This window comes from Gossypium hirsutum, chromosome A06, assembly GCF_007990345.1.
Source record: "Gossypium hirsutum isolate 1008001.06 chromosome A06, Gossypium_hirsutum_v2.1, whole genome shotgun sequence".
NCBI lineage: Eukaryota > Viridiplantae > Streptophyta > Magnoliopsida > Malvales > Malvaceae > Gossypium > Gossypium hirsutum.
In genome coordinates, this window is record NC_053429.1 from 16,032,466 (window position 1) to 16,058,736 (window position 26,271).

General features: G+C 34.6%; 3 protein-coding genes across 3 annotated transcripts; 1 reads left to right on the forward strand and 2 right to left on the reverse strand.

Annotated features, from left to right (window-relative positions):
• Positions 1 to 678: 678 nt before the first annotated feature.
• LOC121230478 (putative B3 domain-containing protein At4g03170) lies at positions 679 to 1,611 on the reverse strand. The gene has a single exon (XM_041115371.1). It carries the CDS (start codon positions 1,609 to 1,611, stop codon positions 1,042 to 1,044), a length of 570 nt encoding a protein of 189 aa, XP_040971305.1. The 3' UTR covers positions 679 to 1,041.
• Positions 1,612 to 16,719: 15,108 nt separating this feature from the next.
• Positions 16,720 to 19,503, forward strand: LOC107962740 (sugar transport protein 14). The gene is made up of 4 exons (XM_016899232.2): positions 16,720 to 17,391; positions 17,785 to 18,107; positions 18,194 to 18,823; positions 18,925 to 19,503. The coding sequence occupies exons 1-4, from the start codon at positions 17,247 to 17,249 to the stop codon at positions 19,366 to 19,368; spliced, it is 1,542 nt and encodes a 513-aa protein (XP_016754721.1). The 5' UTR covers positions 16,720 to 17,246; the 3' UTR covers positions 19,369 to 19,503.
• Positions 19,504 to 19,630: 127 nt separating this feature from the next.
• Positions 19,631 to 22,727, reverse strand: LOC107962739 (CRS2-associated factor 1, chloroplastic). Its single transcript, XM_016899231.2, has 5 exons — positions 21,815 to 22,727; positions 21,519 to 21,646; positions 21,157 to 21,382; positions 20,938 to 21,065; positions 19,631 to 20,823 (listed from the first exon to the last, which is right to left on the reverse strand). The coding sequence occupies exons 1-5, from the start codon at positions 22,629 to 22,631 to the stop codon at positions 19,825 to 19,827; spliced, it is 2,298 nt and encodes a 765-aa protein (XP_016754720.2). The 5' UTR covers positions 22,632 to 22,727; the 3' UTR covers positions 19,631 to 19,824.
• Between the last annotated feature and the right edge of the window lie 3,544 nt (positions 22,728 to 26,271).

Consider the following 26,271-nt stretch of genomic DNA (forward strand, 5'->3'; position numbering starts at 1 on the left):
TTGCAAGTAAGCAATGTTCAGTTCTTTTGGTCTGTCTTTACAAGGATTGGGCTAATTGTGATTTTCATCTCTATACTTTACAAAAAATTTACAAGTTAATTCTTTTACTTTAATTTGTCAAAATTTGATCCTCCGTAGGTTCTGAAAAATAAGAAATTAGTCTAGTTAGGTAAATAACTAGCCTGAAAATCAACAAGTTAACAATTTATATACAAAAAGTTAGAACAAATCAAGAATTTAACAATTTATATGCATCAAAAATGCAAACAAAGCAGTTAAATAGAATTGAAGTGGTAGTTGAACAATATTTTATTGATAAAGGAACATGCAAAATCTGGTTCAGTAACTTACTGAGAGAATGATCATGCCATGTCACCAATCATTACTCTGTTAAGTTGTTAATCATTATGAGATTAATATATGAGATTTCAGCCTCTATCTGCGGATTCATTCAACAAGAGTATAAACAACTAAGTGAAATGTATGACAAACAAGCATCAAAACAAAACTAGCTACTTTCATTGATATTTAGAACTTCCAAAAAGGATATTATTCCCTATATCATCTTTTCTCCTATTATTTCCAACATCTAATATACTTTATATAAGATAGAATACTCCATCCCTTTCTACTTTCTAATCCTAATATATGTAATATTAATAGCATTATTGATGTGTCTTAACTCTATCAAGAGCTTTACGAGTTCACGAAGGGTGTATCAAGAAGTTCATTATTGTCCTGATCGGTCCTAGAGGGTTCATAGAGTGGTAATGCCCCGAAGCTTAAATGGGCAAAACCATAATAAAATTAAAGAGTCTATGCATGGCCTGACTCAACCTCATGACCTATATATGGCATATAGGTCATTGATGGGGATGCCATAGGTCATAGACTTTAGTTTATTTTGTGAACCTGATAGAGCTTTTGATAGAGTAAGAAGACAAAATCTCGAATGGAAATAATACTGAATTTATCGATATACCTCTCTAACCGTGAACCATAAGACTCTCGACAGAACATAGATGCATGGTGAGCTGAAATTCAGGCATTGAGCCTTCTCTTCTTAATAAGTTGAAACTCTTGCAATCTTCTTGAAGTGATGAAAAAGCAAAGATCCTGTGTGTGGAGGTTCCTAATCACCCAGAGTTTAAGAAAATCTTGATGCGCAAGTAAAGCATGATCAGTGCAAAACTCAATCCAACCTTCTTTGAGGACATGAAGTTTATGTGCCCAAAGCTTGAAAGTCATGGGGAACTCTTTCCCGTTGGCATCATAAACTTTGACCCGAATCCCTTTCTCAACATTCTCCTCTTCCTTCAACAACGGCATCACAGCATTCTCCACATCAACCTTATTGATTGAAAGCCTGCATTGCTTGGAATTCACATCAGTTTCAGTGAGCTGCTTCTCAAAGGGCTGGCTGCACCTTCCGATAAGGCCATTAAGACTCGGCACCCGAGGAATGTCAATGGTGGCCTGCAATGATGCTTGCAAATTCATTGCATTTTCAGGGCTTAATATCAAATGCTTGAACGAACTAATACATAAGGCAGCCCCATATATTTCTTTATATTCCTCATGATCAATCTTCTTAGCCTTTTTCTGCTCCATTCTACCAAATTTAGGTCTAAACTCTGGCTACTTTAACTCAATATCACCCTTCTTCTTTCTCTCAACACATCTTTACATTTCTTTATTCCTACATTATTATACGAAGGTAAAAATACAATTACTTGTGCTAAAAGCAAAACAATAAAATAAAATAACAAGTCCTATTTAACCCAAAATCATGTTTCCTTTTCTTGATTCGTCCTTAAATTTCTTTGATGTGTATGATTTTGTTTACTTTTGCTAAACAAGAAAAATATTTTAAAATAACATCCAAATTTCATGTTTAATCAGTTTTCTTTTCTAAAGTCATCCTTAAATTTCTTTATTCTCTATAATTAAACTCTCCCTTTATTAGGGTTTTATTTTTCAGTTTTTAAAGGTCTAATTATGAATTTTATACATCTACTTCATGAAAATTGAGAAGTTAGTCCTTCTGTTTTATTTTGTCAAAATTTGATGCTCGTAGTTTATAAAAACTAAGAAGTTATTCTATTTGTTAATGAACTGTCAAGGTTTAACATTACTGCTCAATTAGACAAACTTTGTAGTTTTTATAAAATATAAAGTAAAGTAAGAGGATGGAATTCACAATTAAACCAAAATTTAAATTTATTATGATTATCTATATATTTATTACACAATATGTATGTATATACTGATACCAATAAATATATATTTTAAAACACTTAGATCTTATGTTTTACATTTTTTAAATGCTTAAATCTTAAAAGAAAACAAAAAACCAATTAAATTTACAATCGCGGGCTTAACCAACTATCTTAAATAGATACATAGATATCTAATCAAATCTTCAAAAAGTAGTACATAAGCATAATAATAAGATATACAATATAATTAACCAATCATTTCTTAAGAATTGCGCAAATTGCCACAAATATTTTTATCATGTCGATCTGAAATATTTTTTATATTAATTTATGTAATTATTGAAAGTTTTTTTTTTAATAAAAACGATTAGTTAAAATTTTTTAATTTATGCTAAACTTGACATACATGATTTACATTAGTAGAATATGAAATATAATGATTGGACTGTTAAAATTATTAAACATATAAAAAGTTACGAATGAATATAAAATTACTCCAATTTTACATTAGTATAAATAAATTCCTCCTTAATATATATTTATATATAATATGGAATTTGAACTCAAGATTATAGTGTTTTTTTGTCTAAATTTTGTATTTTTAACCAAAACAACATTTATTTTTTATGAATAATTTTATAAATTTATTATATAAAATCAATATATTTTATAAAAAAGGTTAAATTAGTATCTAATATTAAATAATTATTTAATTTTGATTAGCAAAAATTCAAATAGATATTTATTATTAAGTAAATAAATAATAATAATGAAAAATTCTGAAAACTCTTAACGAAGCGGGGGAGATATACCACTAGTGTAGTTATGAAGATAAAAAAAAAAGTAAAAAGAAGAACGCAGTTAATTAGCCTAGAACTTGAATCACCCTAATAAAATTAAAGGAACACGACATTCAAGAGGACTGGTTTTGGGGTTTTATTCTATTGAATTGAATGAAAAGATTTTGAGTTAATTGAATTGATAAGTTTTATTTATTATTTTGACTAGTTTGAAATTTTTTTGAATCGAGTTGAATTGAGTGAAATTAAAAAAAATTAAACATATTAAATTAAAATATTATTATAATATAATTAATTTCATGTTAGAGCACATAAATTTAAAACCATATATATTTGATTTTTTTTTCAAAGCAACGTATTAATAAAATTAAGATACTATATTATGATAGACTTGAACCATTAATTAACTTATTTATGCCTAAAATTATTATTTTAAAATTTTTTTATTTTTTATTTTGTTTATAAAAAGAAAAGGAAACCATAATTAGTTGGCACTCAGGCCGACAACTCTCTTTGTTACAAATAAATCATAGACAATAACAAGAGGAATATCAAATCTAACTAGCCCATTAGCCACTTTGTTAAGTTCTCGTGGCACAAAATTAATCAGAACTAACCAAAATCGTGATATGAATCCTTGAATTATTCTGGAAATTGGCAAACTCTCCTCTTCACCTCCTTTGAGAGTGTCGACTACTTCCTTGCAATCCATTTCCACACTACACCAAAACAGACCTTTAGCGGCACCTTTTGTGGCGTTTGGATTAAAAACGCCCTAAAAATCGAGAATTAGCGGCGCAAATCATAAAACGCCGCTGAAGATGTATCAATAGCGGCGATTCTAATAAAACGCCGGTAAAAGTCAGACATACAGTGTCGTTTTTTGAATAAACGCCGTAAAAGAACATCTTTAGCGACGTTTACTACCAAGCGCCGCAAAAGCTCTTATCCAAAACGCAGCGCTTTGGTCTTGATGTATAGTAGCCTTAGTGGCGCTTATATTCAAACGCCGCTAAAGTATAGTATTAGCGGCGAGTACTGAAAAGCGCCGCAATATTTCTTAACCAAAACGCAGAGTTTGGTCTTGAGGTACATTAGGATTAGTGGCGCTTATTTAAAAACGCCGCTAACGCATAGTAGTAGCGGCGCTTATTGTAAAGCGTCGCAAAATATTAACCAAAACGCAGCGCTTTGGTCTTGATGTATACTACCAGTAGTGGCACTTATATTAAAACGCTACTAAAGAATAGTATTAGCAGCGAGTAGTGAAAAGCGCCGCAAGATTTCTTAACCAAAACGCAGAGTTTGGTCTTGCGGTATATTAGGATTAGTGGCGCTTATTGGAAAACGCCGCAAAATATTAACCAAAACGCAGCGCTTTGGTCTTGATGTATACTAGCAGTAGTGGCGCTTATATTAAAACGCTGCTAAAGAATAGTATTAGCGGCGAGTAGTGAAAAGCGCCGCAATATTTCTTAACCAAAACGCAGAGTTTGGTCTTGAGGTACATTACGATTAGTGGCGCTTATTTGAAAACGCCGCTAAAGCATAGTATTAGCGGCGCTTATTGTAAAGCGCCGCAAAACATTAACCAAAACGCAGCGCTTTGGTCTTGATGTATACTACCAGTTGTGGCGCTTATGGTAAAACGCCGGTAAAACATATTATTAGCGGCGCGTTGTGGGAAGCGCCGCTAGATTATTATATATGTAGTTTATTATATAATGTAGGTTATTATATAATGTAGGAAATAGGATATTATATAATGTTTATTATTTTGAATTCTAGTTTAGGGTTTAGAGTTTAGGGTTTAGGGTTTACGATGTAGGTTTAGTGTTTTTGGTTTAGGGTTTGAGAGTTTAGTGATTAAGGTTCAGTGATTATTATAAGTTAAAAAGTTTAATATTGTATATAGTTTAGGCTTTTAGGTTTAATCATTATATAATGTTTATTATTTTGTGAATATTAGAGTTTTGAGTTTAGGATTTATGATGTAGGTTTTGGTGTTTAGGGTTTAGAAGTTTAGAGTTTACGGTTTGAGGTTTAGGCCGCTTTAGTCATGTTAAGAGGTTAATTAGTGTTTTAGGGCTTGATGCTTGTGGTTAACGGTTTGCATTTTATAATTTAAGGTTAAAATATATGTTTTGTACTACACACTAACATTAGCAACACGAATTCTTGAAAATATGGTTTAGGATTAATTATGGTTAATTTAGGGTTTAGGGTTTAATTTAAGTTTTTTATATTTTCTGAATCTAAAAAAGATATATATAAATTATCAATTTAAAAAATATAAATATATACCAAAATGGGTTAAATCCCAAAACCGTACATGAATAATGATTAAATGTTCAATTGTTTACATGAAGTTTAATTTGATACAGAGGTTTGTAAAATGTTAACACTTGTCCTACTTTTTTTAAAAATGACACCGTTTGGACGGTTAATTTAGTGGCGCTTTTGTGTAAACGCCGCAACGTTAGTTGTTTAGTCACTGTTAATTGAGTGGCGCTTATGCCTAAACGCCACAAATTTGACTAACTGGCTGAGGAACGACATCGTTTGTAATTTTATTTTGTGGCGCTTTGTAATAAACGCCGCAAATGGGTTAATTTTGTCATAACTGTTTGGGAAACGTCATCGTTTTTGGGTTTGTTTAGTGGCGCTTATTTAGAAACGCCGCAAATTTGTTAGTTTAGTCATTGAAAACGTCGTCGTTTTTTAATGTTGTGAGTGGCGTTTTATGCCAAAACGCCAGAAATTTGACTGTCTGTTCCTGAAACGACTTCGTTTATGTGGACATTTTGTGGCGCTTATTTAAAAACGCCGCTATCAGTGGGTTCATTTATCTATCGAAACGACGTCGTTTTCTTTCCAGCCCTTTTAACCAGGCAAAACCCGATTCTTCTTCATCAGTTTCCCCCAATTGTTTAGCCGAAATCCCTAGCTTCCTTAGTCCCTAATCTCCCCAAACCCGACCAGCTTCGCCGTGACCGTGACCGTCGCCTGCTTCATCACCATCGCCGTCTCATCTACTGCATCACCGTCACCGTCACCGTCTCTCTCTGCTCCCGCAACCACCGGTAAGTTATATTTTTAGTGTGGGAAAAAATTATAATTTTTTTTTCTTTCTGCCTCGTCTGCTTGGTTGTAATACAAAACATTGATGTTGTCTTCTTTTGCGACCGTCCCCAAACAATGCAGAAGTAATTGGGTGTTGTTAGTTTGCAGCATCAGTAACCCTTTCAAACCGGTACATTACTATTTTCTGGTTTGCTATTCTTTCTATTTTCTTTATTTAGTACACTGCTCTTTTCTATTTTCTTAATTTACTTGAGAATCATTTAGCCAACTAATCCATTATCATATTAGTTTCTCCAAAATAGGGAAATCCTACAAATGCATTATCATCTCATATATTAGTTAATTCTATATTCAGATTTTGATGGTGAGGTATTTTGCCAAATTAGATTGCATTTGTAAAATATGAAGAGTTGGATATGTGTAGAATAATTTCCTTACTTTTATCAAGGTATTTTAGCTTCTTTTAGAATCTGATTTGTAATTGTGAAGGCAATGGTTCAGATGTTATTTTATTTCAAGTGGTTTTGGGGTTTTCTCTTTTTCAATTTCCATGATTGGAGATGAGGGGGGATTCCAACTATATTGTCTTTTATCAAGATAGTTAATTCTATTTTGGTATCATTCCTATTGATCGAAATATTTCCTATTGATAGTAAATTGAAATAATTGTAGATCTCGATCGGTATTAGTTCTACCATTGCGTACTGGCAATATTGATATAATAAGGAAATCAGACATGAATTTACCATTATATAAAGATGCTTCAATAATGTCTTTCAAAAGAAAAATAATAATAACAACAACAATAACAATTTGGTCTCGATAGAAAAAAGTAATGCAATAATAATTGAGCTCAGTCCTCACTCATTATCTTAAAAGAAATATTAATATTTAAAATAAACTTGAATGATTTGATATTATTCTCAATAATAATTTAAATTATTTTTTATTATATATTTTTAAAAATTGGTTGGTAGGGTTAAGTTTGGACAAAAAAATCTTGTCGACATAATACATTTAACTTACATTACTTACATAATACATAATAACTTACAACTTACATAATACATTTAACTTACAACTTACATAATACATTTGACTGACATAATACATTTAACTTACAACTTACACAATACATAATAACTTACAACTTACATAATACATAATAACTTACAACTTACACAATACATAATAACTTACAACTTACATAATACATAATAACTTACAACTTACATAATACATTTAACTTACAACTTACACAATACATTTAACTTACAACTTACATAATACATAATAACTTACAACTTACATTTAACTTACATAATACATTTAACTTACATAACTTACATAACTTACCATTGCAATTTCTGGTGAAAATCAGACTTCAAGATCTAAGAAATGGACCGGTCTTGGATGAATTTGTTAAGGGTAAGCGACGGTTATCGAAATGGAGTACAGACTTTTCTAAATTTTGCATTTCAATATGCAAGCCAAGAGAACATGATTCTTTGCCCGTGTAAGAAGTGTGTCAACATAAACTGGCATTATCGTGAAGTTGTATACGAGCATCTAATTGTTGATGGGTTTGTTCGGGGTTATAAACAATGGTTATTTCATGGAGAATGCCCGCCTAGTACTTCCTCTTCAAGTATGGATGTAACTTATCCTGATACTGCTTACCATCAGTCTGGTAGAGGGGATGACATGGAAGGTATGTTGCGGGATGCATTTAATATGCACAATCATGGTGTCGAATCATTCCCAGCGGACTTTATGGCCTCTGATGATTGTAATATTGGTGGAAATACTTTTACCGAACCGGGAAGTAGTGTACGTCATGAAGAGCCGAATGGAGAAGCGGCGAAGTTCTACGCGCTACTTAATGACATGAACGAAGAACTGTATGAGGGATCAAAATTTTCAAAGATGTCCTTCTGTGTTCGTCTTTTTCAATTAAAGTGTTTGGGAGGGTGGACGGGAAACTCGTTGACAATGCTGTTAGAGTTTTTGAGAGAAATGTTCCCGTTTGCAAAAATCCCTCGGTCCTGCAAAGATATGAAGAAGATGATAAAAGATTTAGGCCTTGGGTATAACAAAATCCATAGTTGCCCAAATGACTGCATGTTGTATTGGGGCGATCGGAGAAACCAACAGTGCTGTCATGTATGCGGCCACTCTCGTTGGACAAGTAGAAACACAGAAGATGGGAACGACGATGAAAATGATGCACAGTCACGGAAGAAGCCAGCCAAAATTTTACGGTATTTTCCGTTGATACCAAGGCTTCAAAGGCTTTTTTTATCGTCGAAGACAGCGGAGTCAATGACATGGCACCATGATGGACGAACCGTTGATGGATTACTAAGGCATCCGGCAGATTCTTTAGCTTGGAAATCATTTGACAATAAATTTACAAGCTTCGCAAGCGATCCTAGGAGTGTGAGGCTTGGGCTAGCATCTGATGGATTTAATCCTTTTAAGATCATGAGCACTGCCTACAGTACTTGGCCAGTAGTGCTTGTTCCTTACAATCTGCCTCCATGGATTTGCATGAAGCAATCTTCCCTAATCTTATCTATGATTATCCCTGGAGAGAAAGGGCCCGGGAATGATATCGACATTTATTTGCAGCCACTTATTGAAGAGTTAAAACAATTGTGGGTTGGTGTTGAGACATACAATGTGCTGAGAAAGGAGAACTTTAATTTACGTGCAGCTTTAATGTGGACCATTAATGACTTTCCCGCTTATGCCAATTTATCCGGTTGGAGTACCAAGGGTCGTTATGCGTGTCCTTGTTGTGCTGCACAAACATGTTCGCAATGGTTATACAATGGGAAGAAGTTCTCTTACATGGGGCATCGTCAGTGGTTACCGGAAAATCATAGATTTAGATTTCAGAGTTCTGTATTTGACGGTACTGAAGAGTTCAGAGAAGCTCCTTCACAGACCAGTGGCTCTGAAATCTTGTTCATGTTGGAAGATATGAATTTTATTTATGGGAAGATGAACCAACCGCCAAACACGCAAAGAAATAGAAGATCCAATGATGAAGCTGATGATGACTCTGATGAAGAGGACGATCCTAATGAGGCGGAGTTGTGGAAAAAAAGAAGTATTTTTTTTCAGTTACCTTATTGGGAGCATCACCTTCTACGACACAATCTTGATGTTATGCACATTGAGAAAAATGTCTGCGAGAACATTGTGGGTACAGTTTTGAATGTCGACGGAAAATCAAAAGACAATCTTCAGAGTCGACTTGATTTAGTCCAAATGGGAATCCGACCTGATCTTCATCCCAATCCACTTCCGAATGGGAAATATCGGTTGCCGCCTTCTATTTTTTCAATGTCAAAGACGGAAAAAGAATTGTTCTGCACGGTGTTGAAGGATATAAAGGTTCCAGATGCGTATGCATCAAATATATCTCGATGTGTTAGTGTTAAAGATAGAAGATTATATTCGCTAAAATCACATGACTATCACATCTTGATGCAAGATTTACTGCCAGTGGCTCTACGATGTTGTATGTCCAAGAAGGTGACGTCTTGTATAATTGAACTATCCAACATAATGAAAGCCATTTGTGGCAAAGTTTTGGACGTTCAAGAACTTCAGAAGGTACAGGATCGAACCGCTTTAATTTTATGCAACATGGAGAAAATCTTCCCACCTTCCTTCTTCACCATTATGGTTCACTTGATAATCCATCTCCCGCACGAAGTAATTCTTGGTGGACCCGTTTTCTATCGATGGATGTATCCCATAGAAAGGTGTTAATTAAAAGTTTTAAAGTTTTCCTTCATTCACCTTTATGCCTTTAGTTTCAATAATTAAGAAATGTTGTATATTATGTTTAGGTTTCTATCCAAATTAAAGTCTTACTGCCGCAACAAGCGATATCCAGAAGGATCGATTGCTGAAGGCTACTTGGCAGAAGAATGTATGACCTTCTGCTCAAGATATTTGGAAGATGTTGAAATAAGGTTAAACAGACCAAATAGGAATGCTGGACTCACAGACCATAACTTAGCCGATACTTATTTGTTCCAAAGTTTTGGAGAACCAATCGGAAAAGTTGAAATTACAGAATTAGATCATTTATCGTGGGTACAAGCACATCGATATGTTCTGTTTCACCATGATTTATTGGAACCTTTACGGAAGTAAGTTCTACAAATTTGATAAATATTTATCAAACTAATAATTGTTTATCTTCTAACAAAGATCACATTTTTTTAACACAGTGAGTACAAACAAATATTGAGATCTCGTTTGCGCTCCCGAAGAACACAACATCGAGATATCAATAAGTTGTTTACAGAATCATTTTATGAATGGTTAAGCCAAACGGTATGCAGTTCGAGCTTCCGCTTACAAATAATAATGTTTTCTCATAACAAATGAATTACTCAGTTTACTTTCCATTCAATAGGTTTGGAGCGGGAAGAACGTAAACGACGATGTTAAATGGCTCTCCCAAGGTCCAAATCGAGTGGTTAAAAGATATAGTGCGTTCCTCATCAACGGATTCAGATTTCATACAAAATATCGCGAGAGGTTGAGGAGAACGCAAAATTGTGGAATTGTTGTCAATTCTGCAATTACGAGTTATGCTAGTGCTAGGGACAATAATCCTGTCGAGGGAAATGTGGAATATTTCGGACAACTTACTGACATAATTGAGTTGGATTACTACGGCAAATGGAAAGTTGTCTTATTTCGTGGTGATTGGGCCGATGTTAATACAGCTCGTGGAATTAAGCAAGATCAATTTGGTTTTACAATGGTGAACTTTGACCGATTGATTCACACAGGACAACAACTGATAGATGAGCCGTATGTATTCTCATCTCAAGTCAAACAAGTTTTTTACTCAAAAGATCCAACTGATGAGGGTTGGTACGTTGTACTCCGTAACATCCCTAGAGACTTGTTTGATATGGGCAGTGGAAGTAGAGATAACATCGAAGATAGATCAGTAACTTTACCCTTTCCAGAACTAAACTTAAACGATAATATCCCTAGTACTAGTGCACAATTTGGATGGGTTCGTCAGGATACCGATGAAGATATTTACGAATAATGATGTAGTAAGATTTTACGATTGTTTAATTATATATAATATCATAATTTAAATCTTCGTCTTATTATATGTTTCAACTGTTTTATATGTGCTGTTATTGTTGTAATTAGCTATTAAGTTATTAACTATTTTATGTGTATTGTAGATAAAATGCCTAGAAGAAAAATTCTAAGGGGAAGCATTGTTCAAAATAATCCAAACTCGACAGAAACTAATAGTACTGAACAACAGACAGCAGTTGGATCTTCAAATGTTCCGATTACAGCTGAGGATCCTACAGAAGTTCAAAGTAATTTTTCATTTAATTTACATGCGTGTTTCTGTTATAGTTGATTTATTTTTCAAATTCTTATATTATAATATACCATTTGTAGCTGAAAATGGTGGGACGCGCAGAGGTCGAGGACGTACGCTACTTAGAGAGTTGTACGAGTTAGATTCAGTCGAGCGTGTCAAAGTTGGACGAAACAGTTTTGGTCAGCCTGTTGGATCAGAAGCTCGACTTTTAGCTGGATACATGGGCATTTTAGCACGAAATCCGAATATGTTACCTATAAACTACGAGTCATGGCATCAAATGCCCGATAGCAACAAAAACCAAGCCCTCGATAATATTAAGGTAACAAAATGTTAATGTCATCTATAATGCTTGGGAAATAGTTTCATTTATATTTACTTTATTAACTTGTGTTTTTTGTTTTTTGCAGGCGAGGTTTGCTTTAGAGGTCTCGGATGCTTATGTAAAGAAGGCATTGGGAAAAAGATGGAGAGACAACAAAAGTACTTTGAAGAAAAATTATTATAAGACAAAAACAACCCTCGATGAGAAATTGCAAAATGTCCCGCCGGGTATGTTGAGGTACCAATGGGAAGATGCGGTTAGATTTTGGCATTCGAATAAAGGCGAGGTCTGACGTCCTTCTAAACTATTGTAATTATTTTGGTTTATAGTATTTTCTATTTACGTACTAAAAAATTTCATAACGTAGGATCGTGAACAAGTTGGAATAAGCAGCAGGCAGAAACAAAAATTCACCCACACAGCCGGGTCGAGAAGTTTCGCATGTGTAGCTGAGGCGGAGGTATTTTTAAATTTTTTAATATTGTCGAATATGTATAACTTTCTATTAAATAATATTTATACTACTATATTGTAGGAACGGTCGTCCGGTCAAAAAGTTGGACGCCTTCAACTTTTTGAAATTACACATAGGAAGAAAGATGGATCTCCCATGACTCCTGAAGCTGCTGAAATAATGGTACGTTTACTTAATACGATTTGACTTATTTTAGTTATTTATAGTGTTTATTTTCTAATGGTTTAATTCATTGCAGTTAATGCGACTATTGTTATGTTGCATATGTTTTTCAATATATAATATTGTGTTCCTAACTATGTGATATATTTATTAGGAAAAACTAAATGATAAAAAGGCGGAGTACGAAGCAATTGCTTCTAGTGATAGTTCGGTTCATCTTGAAGATATTGATAATCGGATTATTACTGAAGTTTTGGGTCCTGAAAGGTATGGTCGGGTTCGATTTCAAGGATCTTTTGTTAGCCCAACCCAATATTTTGGATCCAGCTCCCACCAATACATGGCTTCGGGGAGTCAGGCTCAAGCTGAAGTTCAGAGGTTAAAAGACCAAATGGCTCAGATGCAAGCGACTACAATTGAGGTTCAAAGGAAATATGAAGAACTCCAGCTACAACTTAAAGCAGAGGCGGAAGCGAGGGAAGCAGCGACTGCAGCGAGGGAAGCGGAGGCTGCAGCAAGAGAAGCAGAGCAGAGCAAAAAGTACGACGAACTTCAGCAGCAGCTTCAGATTATGATGAAGATGTTTAAGTCGCAACTTCCACCTTCATAGTGTATGACATAAATATTTTTATCATTTTAACATTTAACATTTAACATTTTTTGCAAAAACAATATGAATTCACTTTTATTTATTGATATTAATATTATTTTATTCCCTTATGTTGAAATATTATATAAATTTATTGCTATTGGTTGCTTTTGAAATGTTGCTTTTGAAATTTTGCTACAGGAGGGCAGAAAAAATGAAAAATTTAATAAAAAAAAATCCCAAAAATAGTGGCGTTTTTGTATAAAAGCGCCACTAAAGAACATGTTCTTTTGCGGCGTTTGTAAAAAATGCCACTAAAGAACATGTTCTTTAGCGGCGATTAGAAAAAAAACGCCGCTAAAGAACATGATCTTTAGCGGCGTTTTCCATTAAGCGCCGCTAAAGAACATGTTCTTTAGCGGCGTTTTTTCCTAAGCGCCGCTAAAGAACATGGTCTTTAGTGGCATTTTTTTACAAACGCCGCTAAAGAACATGTTCTTTAGCGGCGTTTTTTCTAAGCGCCGCTAAAGATCATGTTCTTTAGCGGCGTTTTTTTCTAAGCGCCGCTAAAGAACATGATCTTTAGCGGCGTTTTTTTCTAAGCGCCGCTAAAGAACATGGTCTTTAACGGCGTTTTTGTTTGTAAACGCTGCAAACATTTGCGACGTTTTCATTAGCGGCATTTTTTCCGGCGCTTGAAGAAGCGCCGCAAATATCTTTAGTGGCGTTAAAAAGCGCCGCTAAAGGCCTAAAAAAACGCCGCTAAAAACCTGTTTTGGTGTAGTGCCATCACAACTTTCTTAGCACCCTTTTCCCATGCGATCGAAAGTCCCTCATAGGATCCCCATAATTTTGCTTTCAATATGGAGCATGAACTAATCCTTTTCCTAAAATCCCCAAATCCAACAACAATAATGAATTTTTAAAAAAAATTATATTTTTTAGAAAAAAATTTAAAATTTTTCATAATTTCTTAAAAAAATATAAATTTTAGAATTTTTATAAATATTTTGAATTTTTGAAAATTATTTTGATTTTTTTTATTTTTTGTTGAGAAAGACCAATTTACTCATTTTCAAAATTGATAGGGACCAAAGGGGTAGTTACACCATTCTATTATTCGAATTATAAAATTCAACTCGACTCAAACTCGAAATTTGAATTACTTATTCAATTTGACTCAAATAACTCAGATAAGTTGAATAACTCGATTATATTAACTCGAAAGTCAATTTTTTTTAATTTTTTAATCGAATTGAGTTTTACTTACCTTTAATCACTTATGCCAACGAAGACTTAGCTTCATTGATAAAGGTGGGGATTTTAAATCTTGAGTACCCAAGTTTGAAATTCATTATACTAATCATTAAAATGAATCTCTAAAATCCACAAGGTGTGATCGCCATATACAAATTTTAATTCCTATTTTAAAGTTTATTTTACCTTTTATTAATTTAATTTTGTGAGTTAAAACATTTTAATTTTTTTAATATTTAACTGCTAATTTAATATAAAATAAATATGAAATAAAATTAATAATTAAAATAAACTATATAGATAATCACTTAACCATAAACAATTTTTATTTTAAGTATTTAAAATAAAATAAAATAAAATTTAATTTAAGTATTCATATTATATAGTTAGGTCATTTTAATCACTATGATTTAAATTATAAATAATAGTTAAAAAATTAATATACTGATAAATTTTTTTTCATACTTGTATGTATTATATCAAATTAGTTATAATTTTAGGTGATTAAGGCGTGGTTCGACTGTCTCAATTGCAAACCTAATTCCATGGTTGGCGGTCTGAAACTCTGATCAGATAAGTCATGCATGGCGCTCTTTTCCAAGATAATTTTCCTTACTCTTTTAGCAAATACTGCTTGTAAGCTAAACAACTGGTTTCAACGTTGGAACTTCTGTGTTTTTAACTCCGAATAGAATCTGATTCCATTACTGTTGGAAAAAGCCTGAAATCTCCAAGAACACCGTCATTGTTGAATTTGATTTCATAATGAAAGAACAAACAGAGGGTAACTAAATAGTAATACTCCCACTCTTCCAGTTGAAAAAAGCATTCGCTTAATAAAGATTAATTATTCTCCTTAACTTTGAAGAATCTCAGGTGCTGTATTTCATTGTCTTGTTTTCCTCAAACTTATTACAATAACGTCTCATGTCTTTGTCGGTATCTGCTGTTTCAAATGGTCTTTAGTAACAAGTTCTTGCCAGGGTTTCATTTGCTTTTCACCAGGTTCAAGTGGTTGCTCTTTCTCCCATACCTGGCTCCGAACTATACGTAAAAAACCAGAAAACATTGAAACTTTTTTATTTAATATTTAAACATTGGGTGGGGGAGGGAAGGTGATGAGGGGAGGTTGGGTGGGAGGAGGGAGAGAAGGAGAGGGACGGGGTGGGACGGGGTGGGGGAAGATTTTTTTTATTTATTTAATATTAATATTAATATAATTATTTTTATTTAATATTAATATTAATATAAAATTTAAATTTATTATTATTATTATTATTACTTTTAAATATTTATGTATTTTTATATATTTTTTAAAATTATAAATAAATCAATATAATATGTAATACTGATTTTTTAATTTCTAATTTAGATTGTCGCTTATGATTTTAATGGAAGTGATCAAAATAATCAAATAATATATCGTGCATGGGTACTTAAATTGTTGGTATAAATTATAATTTTATTTAACTTGGAGGACCTTACCAAATCAACCAGACTTATCCATTAAAAACATCTTAATTAGAAAATATTTCACTTTGTAGGTTATTAACACATATCTCTTATACGCTCTACATGTAAACCTCACCCGATCACATAATACTTACCAAGAAAACCTAACGTAACAAATCTCTTACATAATGAAACAGTTCATGAAATCCGCATAAAAACCTGTAAATACCTTCCATCAACATTCACTCCAAAGATATTATACCATGACTTTGTAAAATAAAAAATAAAAAAACTCTCAACCCTCTTTTCTTATATAAATAATAATTTTATCAATTTCCTTCCAATTTTTATTAATTGAATCCATCTTTCAACACTCGCTCCATTTTTACGTGTTCCTGAGTACCAATTAAGTCATCAAATTCAAATGATCCAATAAACAGTTTTTTTTTTTTTAAATTCATGAAAATATGGTACTATTAGGAAGAAAAAAAAAACAAATTACATAGAAAGTAGTAGCACAAGGTCTTTGTCAACACACGCAATTTGTAGAAATTATGGGACGCAGTTGCAATTTGAGAACAACTGTATATTTGACAAAAGGCAAGTGGATATTTGTCAAACCACATATCTGTAGTAGACAGTTTGACATTATCTAATCAACTTTGTCAGTGAAACTATTGTTAATGCAGCTCACCTTCATCATATTAAATTTTATGAAGAAAATTTGGTCCAACTTTTTTATATTCATTAAATTATTAAATTATGCTCCATCATGTGCATGTAAACTTTGATCCTGACCTTGCTTATATATTTTCATGGGCTTTCAATAAATGGAAAATCAATTACAAAGGGATAACTACTCATTTTTTTCTTTTAAAAAAATTGTTTTTAAGAAGAAAAAGTCAATGCTTGAAAGCTAGGTCCTCATCAATCTCATCTTATCCAAGTTTTTCTTTGAGAAATTTAAGTGGATTTATATAAATCTTAACCAAATGATTTGATATGTTTTTTTGCTCAAGATTGTCATTGACAGGCTGCTATCCTTTTTATTTTATTCATGCCATAGGCGGCTTTCCTAGGCATTCAATCTTACATTTCCAAATATTTCTATCAAGGGATGTTAACGAAAATGAGCTGTAAAAATTATATCAGATAAACACTAAAATGATATTTAAATAGATTTGGAAAAAAAAGTTCAGCTAGTCAGATTCAATATATTATATATACAGCTACTATGTGCCTTTTTTCCCCGTTGATTAGTAGTCCGTCATCATGTAAAGTCCTCCTCACCCATCTTTCATTCACAGTTTTGTCTTTTATTCAATACTGAACTACCACTAATTCAAGTATTTTCTTCCCAAAAGCATTGGCACTCTCTCGCTCATCTGCTTCACATCCGTTACCTTTCTCTATATATATCACTTTCTGGACTGATCTGTTTGTCTTCTGCAAAACCCAGAGTTTTTTTTTTTCATTTGTTTTCAGAAATTGTCCACCATGGCTGGTGGAGGGTTTGGTAATGAAGGAGGGAATTTGAAGAGAGCTCATCTCTATGAATACAAGATTACCAATTATTTTATATTTGCTTGCCTTGTTGCTGCTACAGGGGGATCTCTTTTTGGATATGATCTTGGTGTTTCTGGTCAGATTTCTTTTCTATGATTCACTGTTGTTTTCCTTTTTTTCATTGTTTTTTTTTCAGCCTGTTTATGAATTCTGTTCATTTATATTAAGTATTAGCAATTGCTGAAATCTTTTTAGATTTGTATCCTATCTTCCAGATTTACTGATTTGCTTTTCAATCAAAATGATGTCTTGAGAAGAACCCTCTCTACACAATTTCTTTAATCATCAAAATATAATCTTCATATATTATTTGGTATTTGGGATTATCAATGATTCCTAAGCTGCTTGCATTATAGATTATGTGTTTGTTTCTGTTTGTTAGAAGATTTATGTTATTTGATTCAAAAGAGCTTAATAAGATGCTTATTTCAAGATGATGACACTGTTTACCTTTTAATATTGATTGCAGGTGGAGTGACTTCCATGGATGATTTCTTGAAGGAATTCTTCCCAAAAATATATAGAAGGAAACAAGCACATCTTCATGAAACTGACTACTGCAAATATGACAACCAGCTCCTCACACTCTTTACGTCTTCGCTCTACTTCGCAGGCCTTGTTTCTACATTTGGAGCCTCCTATGTTACTAGAAACAAAGGGCGTCGAGCCAGCATCCTTGTTGGTGCAGTCAGCTTCTTCCTAGGAGGAGCTATCAATGCAGGTGCGGTGAATATCACAATGTTGATCATAGGACGCATTCTTCTTGGTGCAGGCATTGGATTTGGAAACCAAGTAAGACCAAAGCTCCTTAAACCTGAAAATATTTGGATTGTAGTTTCTCAAGTCACCAACTCTTTTCTTATGCTATAATGGTACAGGCAGTTCCCTTGTATCTTTCGGAGATGGCTCCGGCAAAGCATCGAGGAGCTGTGAACCAGCTGTTCCAATTCACAACCTGCATGGGAATCCTTATAGCAAACCTGATCAACTACAAAACAGATAAGATCCATAAATGGGGTTGGAGATTATCTCTAGGCTTAGCTACAGTCCCAGCAACACTGATGTTTGTCGGTGGCCTTGCCCTACCAGAGACCCCTAACAGTCTCGTAGAACAAGGAAGACTAGAAGAGGCAAAAAGGGTGTTGGTAAAAGTTCGAGGTACCCCCAATGTTGATGCTGAATTTGCCGACCTTATCGAGGCCAGCGAAGCAGCACGGGCCATAAAGCACCCATTCAGGAACCTTCTGCAGAGGAAGAATCGTCCCCAGTTGGTATTAGGGGCTTTGGGGATCCCAGCTTTCCAACAGCTCACCGGCATGAACTCCATTCTCTTCTATGCTCCTATCCTGTTCCAGACCTTGGGGTTTGGCTCAGGGGCATCCCTAATATCCTCTGTCTTAACTAGTGGAATGCTTGTTCTTGCTACTCTAGTATCAATGGCTTTAGTGGACAGATTTGGTAGGAGAGCATTCTTTTTGGAAGCTGGTTTCGAGATGTTCTGCTACATGGTAAGTTATAAAGACATTTTGCGGCATACTTTTTTTTTGCAACTAATTGGCAGGCTCCATTGTTATGTACCTGGATGTAATAATTTGAGTATCTGTTGCAGATTGCTGTAGCCATAACTCTGGCCTTTAAGTTTGGAGAAGGAGAAACTCTTCCAAAAGCCATTGGTTGGTTCCTTGTGGTTATCATCTGTTTATTCGTCTTTGCTTATGGAAGGTCTTGGGGTCCTCTCGGGTGGCTAGTTCCTAGTGAGCTGTTCCCGTTGGAGACTAGGTCAGCTGGCCAAAGCATGGTGGTCTGTGTCAACCTTCTCTTCACAGCTTTGATAGCACAATGCTTCTTGGTCTCACTTTGTCATCTCAAGTATGGAATTTTCTTGCTTTTTGCTGGCTTGATATTCATAATGAGCAGCTTTATTTTCTTCCTCTTGCCGGAAACTAAGAGAGTTCCGATCGAGGAAGTCTATCTTCTCTGGAAGGATCATTGGTTCTGGAAGAAATATGTTGAAGATGATGACGAGAAGGATATCAAAAAGCCAACCATGTAATATTATCTAAAATAGGAAAAACCTTTCTTCACATTCTTTACTTTCAAGATGTTAATGCTCTTTGGATTTTCTCATAAATAATTGCTGTAATTTTTAAGGTAGAAGTGAAGAACAAATACGCATCTTATTTTCTCACAACCTATCTTCTTTGTCTCTTTATTTCAAACATAAAAAGTTGTAATTAATTTTGTATGAGATTTACAGCATATATATATATATCTAGAGAGAGAGAGAGAGAGAGAGAGAGAGAGACAGCAATGACTGAGAGAAGCTCATTTTTCTCTAAACTGTTAATTTGGAAACACCTTAGCATTTCATAGAAACATGTAAAAGGCTCTCACTAAGGGAAAATGACAAAATCCTAGAGAAAGATGGACCAAATGCAATAAACATTAGCAGGGGAAGATCTCAGACTATAAAGTATGCCTGGTAAAATTTTGGAAGTATTAATGTGGATTAAGCTAATAGCTTAGCAAGCTCGTCAACCCTCAGGCTTCCTTTCGGTACAACTTCTGGATGATGTTCAGCTATATTTTTAAATCTTCGAGGTTTAGAAGCTTGCTTTTCATTTCCTCTCTTATGGGGAACTGCTGTGACTTCCTTCACTTCCAAATTCCCAGGTTCTAGCTCTTTGTTCTTTTGGATAGACATTTTACGAGGCTGTCGCCTAAAAACTGGCCCAGGTGGTGCAGACCGGGCAAAGGCAACCGATCTTTGATATATTCCGTCAGCATCCAAAGTAGGATCATCTAATATAACTGCACTCCCACTCTCAACAGCTTGTTTCATCAGATGCAAAACCCTCTCAGTACAAGGTGCACTCATTCTTGCTGGCCGATTAATATCTAGTGAAGCTTCAGCAACAATTTCCAGCTGGTCATGATTGATCGAATCAGTAACAGAAGACTCCAAATGGCTTTGACTACTTCCAGGACTCATGGGTCCAACATGACTTTCCATTAGCATCGCTGATGGCCCTTCATTTGCTCTGCCAGGATTATCCAAAATATGCTCAAGACCATAGGTCATGGTCCAGGTTTCAGATTCAGCATCAGCAGATTTGATATCATCAGCAATTGCACTTCCAGAGGTATTCACTTCGCTTCCGGACTCATGACCAACATAATCCATCCCATCTAATGTTGTTTGACTAGCCTCCATTATACCTGATTTTGCAGTGGGAGATACATTTTTCTGGTCATTTTCAACAGACTCCCTTTGCTCAATGCTATTATCTTGAGAACTACTGAGAGGTGAGCCTGTACCAGCTGTTTGAACATATGTCAGTGATAATTCTTGTCCTTCCAACTGTCCAGTAATGGAAACTCTGTCTGCATTGGTTTTCTCTATGCCTGAATTTGATGATGGTTTTGAGAAAGACGACTTCCAATTGTTTCCTCGCCACATTAGTATGTGCTCATCTTCAAATGAGATTAGCACACATGGGACCAGCTCCTGCAAATAAAGAATTACAGAAATCGAATTTAATTTTCTCTAGATTAAAAAAGAAAATCATTTACATGTGCAAGTGTTATGATAGAATATATAAACTATATAAATATACTAAACCTTTAGTTTGGCACCAATTTTCTTATAGTCACTTCCCTTAATCCCTTGACAACTAATCCGGACAAGTTCACACTCTTCAAATGCCTCCCTAACATTTTTGACAAGGTCAGCATACACACCGTTCTTCGCTGCAAAATATGCAAAACATTACTTTTAGATTTCCAGAATGGGAAAATTTGAAGCATTCTTAATATGTTTTACTGTCCACCAGCAGCATACCAAGTTTACGTATTGGCATTAATTTCCTCCCCTTCTTTCTCATTTCAGTTGCTTCTTGTAGTGTTAGACCCTCAGGAACACGCGGAATCAGCCGTGGATACACAGGGGTAACAGGTTTCCACAGCATAAGAGGGAAGCGAGGACGAGTTTTGTAATTGTAATTTCTACCTCGAAAAAGGAATAGAACCCCCCCTCTTCTGAAAATAACTTTCCCTCCTGTTCTTTCCTGCCAAATCATATGTAAACCAAACACAATACACAAATCAAACGAGTCTAGCCAACCATGATTTCTATATTCTCTCGTAAACCAAACAAGTTTAACATAAACCAATCTTAAAAAGAGTAATAGCAGAAGTACAAACCTCTAGTTGCTCACAAATATTGTTCATATCGACTGTACAAACTCCCTTGCATTTAATCTTACAAACTCTTCGTCTTTTCCAGTGAGCGTGTATATTATCTAACATGTTGTGTGTTAAACCATCCCTACCTAAACATAAAAGGGCAATGCAGTATAATTCAAATTATCGAATAAATTTCATAATCGATTATAATTTACTTAAACTTGGAATATGGAAAGTGCATATAAATGTGAACGAAAATTTCAGTTTAATGAAGAAAGTGCAGATAAAAAGTAGTAAAATAATAGGATTATTACCCATATTCAACTGTCGTTGTGACTTCAAACAACTGTTTACTAGCTCCTTAACCTCCTCTGCAGTCAATGGCTCTCCCAAAATCTCCTCTCTCGACTGGACGTACCTTGGACCGGTCCCAGGTAAATATGGACCAGGTTTCTGTATGGACTTCACCCCTTTCTTTTCAGGCGGAGGCAATACGAAAGAATCGAATTCCTTCATCTTTTTCTTACTGGGCGGAAGTGGAGCCCGGCCTGTCCACGGCCTAGGCATGGTCGTAGGTCCAAACGGCGAGTAGGGTGGTTCCCTTAGCTTTACCGGCTTCACTTTTGGCGTCTCAGTGTAACTGTATTTGAACTCGAACGGTGCACCGTCGATGACGAACGATACGCCGTCCTCGCCGATGGCGACATTTGCAGGTTTCTTGTCGAGTGGAGACGGTGGCGGAGGATTTGCGGCTTTGGATAATTTGCGAAAAGCTGGGTGGTTTGGGGGCTTGGAGTACTTGGATTTCTTGCCTGGAATTGAAGGACTGGAGGGAGAGGAAGGGGAGCCAAAGGATTTGTAGGTTTCCGTCGGTTGTGGTGTGGAGGAAGAGGAGGATTCTACGGTGGTGGCAATTTTGGTGGCGGAATCGAAGCGGCGGTAACGGCGAATATCATCTTCGATTTCTTGTTGGGCGCGTCGGCGTTGGTTGAATTTCTCGGCGTTGGCGTTGTTCCAGTGGGAGAATCGGATCTCCGTTGGCGGTCGATGGCCGGGCTCGTTAGTGTTAGTATAAGGGTTTGGCGACGGTGGCGAGAAAATTGGGAATGAGATAGGCAATTTCAGCGCCATCACTTTCAGCTTTCAGTGAAGAAAGCAGAAGCTAAAACTAAGCACCCAAAAGAAAATTTCTTATCGATTCATGAAGGATGACCTTAACGATGTCGTATAGCCATGCTTTAGTAGAAACTGAAAATAAAAATTAACTGAAACGAGCTTTTTCGGTAAATTCGGTTAACCGACTGGATTAATCAAAATTTATATATATTTTTTATTTTTGGTTAAAACAAGTATAAAACATATCAAAAATTAACCGTCTTAACCGGCCAATTAATTTATATCTCTAAAAAATTAAGCGAACCTACCGAATACTTATATATTATAATATTATTTATTAAATTCGGTTAATTGACTAATTTCAAATCGAATTAGCTGTTAACCGAACTTTTAAAAAATTATTAACCGACCCCGACCGAATTAATTCAGTTAACCGACTGATTAACCGAATTCGGTCAATTAACCGAATTAATTTAATTTTAGCCGAAATTTACACACTCCTAATCTTATTTTTATTTTACTTGGCTTGGTTTTTCGTTTCCCTAACTCACGAAATGATACATAAATTATGTGATTTTTCTCAAATTGATATTTATTTTTTATTTTTATTTTGCTTTATGGTCTTTGTTTCGATTGCTAATTAAGCCCTTTAACATTTCTTTCATCAAATCTCGTTTGTGATGTTACTTTCAATTTAATCCCTATACTATAATTAACAACCAATTTAATTTAATTTCACTTAATAATTTGACCCTATAATTTTCGTATGGGACACGTATTTATTCAAATTTTATTTCTGACTAACTCAATTTAAGAAATTCGACCTCAAAACTAAATTTTCTAACATCATAGAAAACATAAGAACAATTTCAACAAAAGCAACTCTAATGGGAGGTAGAGAAACGAAGTTGATAACCGAAAATTTATAAAGTATTCAAAGACATCATATATATATTATTAGTAGAAGTTGTGATAACTAAAATTTTAATGTATTTTTTAACTTGGCTTATGGATTCATGAACTTGATAGTTGGATATAGATATCTTGTTTACTAATTTCTTTTGATAATTCTAAAGTTAAGGACTTATTTATGAAAATAGTAAAATTCAAGGAAAATATAGTGAAATGATGAAAATAATGGACTGTATTGGACCTCTAAAAAAATATGCTAGAAGGGTTTTGTCTTGAAAAATAGTGAATTTGCAAGTTTCGGGTTTAGGGACTAAATTGCATAAAAGTTAAAATGTTAAGGGTAAATTTATAAATTTACATTAAGTTGGGTTGGGTTGTAATCTTGAATTAATTATTTTAAGCTATTTGAATTGTTTAATTGAATGGAATTACTATCTAGATAAAGAAATGAATCAACCAGACTTGAATCGAGGAAAAGCTAAGGTGTCGGGTTAGTCATCGGCTTTACGTTTGCAACCGTGTTAGTTGATGTAAGTTCATTCGGTTTAATTTAGTATATTTTGAAATGTATTGAATAAGAAATTAGTTGTTGAATGTTCAATTAATTGTTCAATGTTAATTCATGTGAATTGAAGTAGTAACTTGCTTGGGACATTGTTCAGTAATGATATTTCTTAAGCTGGATAAACGTAGGATAAAGTACAATTGGCATGCCAATAAGTTATAGTGCGCATTGTACGAGATTGACTTGTGACGAGGTGATGATTCCTGATTTGTGTTTATATACTGAGTATACTGAGATTCAGTATTTGTTGCGAACTATCGGATTATATTACAGTGATTTGGTGTGTTACCAGGGGCGGATGTAAAGCCTTCAGGCTTGGCACTTGGTGCCTAAGTGTGTTTTTGGAGGGATGTTAGCCTACGGGTTAGAAACTTGGTGCCAAGGTGTGTTTTCAGTTGGATTAGCTCAATTGAACTTATGGCGTGTTTCGGATGGATAACTGTGTACTCATATTCGTATATCGTTCATCGGGTAATAACTCTAGTGTTAAATGACTTGTTATTGAATTGTTTGAAAGTTGTTTATGAATTACCTGATAGCATTGGGGCTTAATATTGAATGATCTCGTATGATTATATTAAAATGTAACTCGTACTTGAATATATGTATATACTCACCTATTAGTGATTATGGTTGACAGGAAACATTGCTTATTACCCTTGTTATTATAAATGCTAAGTTTAATTCAGTAAACTTTGTCGTTTTAACCGTTGAACTTACTAAGCTCTATAGAGGCTTATTTCCTTGTAGATAACTTTTTGTGGAATCAGGCAATTGGATCAACTTGAGGATCACATTATCCAATCACATTTTGGTAGTTTTTGAAGTTAAGTTTTAGGTTATATGGCATGTAATAGGTGAAATATGTAGATGTTTGATTGTAAATTATGTGATAATTATGGAAATGATGAATGATGCCTATGTTTAGTATTAACTTGTATGTGTTTATGTTCATGTCATGCTATTTAGTCATTTAGTATAAGTCTTATATAGGTGTTTGAAATTATGGTATTAATGTATATGTTTGAATGATAAAAGAAATGGTAAGTTTTAGTATGAGATGATTGTGATTTGAGAGTTTGAATGAACATTTGTTAATGTGATTAGTGCATGGGTGTGATATGGAGTGTAGCTTTGAATTTGGCTAGTTTTGGAATATGATGAGATGCCAAATGATGGTATATTGGTTAGAGATAGGTTGAATGGATTTGACATGTTTTTTAGTGTGTTTGAATGTGGTTTAGTCATATGAATGCATATGGGATTGGGTTGGCTTGGTGTGTAAGCAAATGGGTAGAAAATAGCTTGTTTTAGGGGAAATTTTTGAAGCACACAGCCTGGGACATGGGTTGTCATACGGCCACCCTACACGGCCGTGTGTCATTATTATTTTAGGTACAGGTTTCACATGGCCTAGCACACGGCACAGAGAGTTACACAGCCTGACGACACAACCGTGTGGCCAAACTTCGAATGCACGCACGGTCTGGCACACAGTCTGCTATACGACGATGTGCAATTATTTCCAATGAATATCCCGTGGTGAGTTCATAAATTAGCTAACTTTATTTACACTATAGGTAATATCGAGTCGAGTAAGGCAGATATATTAGAGTGCACCTGCAGCTTGTCCATATAAGTGAACATCGATGAAAGAGTGCCCATCTATAGCAATAAGTTTGGGAGTAATAACCATAAGAGTTGGTACCGAGGTAACATTATCCATAGACATCCTATGTAACAACTCACCAATATACTTCTTTTGACTAAAAAACACACCTTGGCGAAGTTGAATGATTTCCATGCCAAGAAAAAAATGAGTTGATCCTAGATCTTTCAAGGAGAATCGATGGTTTAGTTGAGAGACTACCTCATCAATTTTAGTGGTAGGAGGACCCAGTAATAATGATATTGTCAACATATATCATAAGTATTGTTTATGATGTAGATGTGTTGCAGATATATAATGAACTATCAACCTGTGAAGAGACAAAGTAAATATGATTAGTAAGAAAGCAACGTAATTATTAAACTATGCTCGAGGGGCCTATCGAAGGCCATACAGTGCCATCTTTTCCTCTAGTGACCATGGGATGAGTGTTTTGTGGAGGTTGGGGGACTATGAGTGTAACACCCCTTACCCGAGTCCGAGGCCAGGACTGGGCATGAGGTATTACC

Bases quoted from the DNA above. Each gene is read 5' to 3' on its own strand.
- LOC121230478 (XM_041115371.1), bottom strand. From the start codon at position 1,611: ATGGAGCAGAAAAAGGCTAAGAAGATTGATCATGAGGAATATAAAGAA.
- LOC107962740 (XM_016899232.2), top strand. From the start codon at position 17,247: ATGGCTGGTGGAGGGTTTGGTAATGAAGGAGGGAATTTGAAGAGAGCT. The intron at 17,392-17,784 runs GTCAGATTTCTT...TATTGATTGCAG, and splicing joins ATATGATCTTGGTGTTTCTG to GTGGAGTGACTTCCATGGAT. The intron at 18,824-18,924 runs GTAAGTTATAAA...TATCTGTTGCAG, and splicing joins TCGAGATGTTCTGCTACATG to ATTGCTGTAGCCATAACTCT.
- LOC107962739 (XM_016899231.2), bottom strand. From the start codon at position 22,631: ATGGCGCTGAAATTGCCTATCTCATTCCCAATTTTCTCGCCACCGTCG. The intron at 21,647-21,814 runs GTAATAATCCTA...TTTTATGTTTAG, and splicing joins ACAACGACAGTTGAATATGG to GTAGGGATGGTTTAACACAC. The intron at 20,824-20,937 runs GTTTAGTATATT...CTTTATTTGCAG, and splicing joins AAATTGGTGCCAAACTAAAG to GAGCTGGTCCCATGTGTGCT.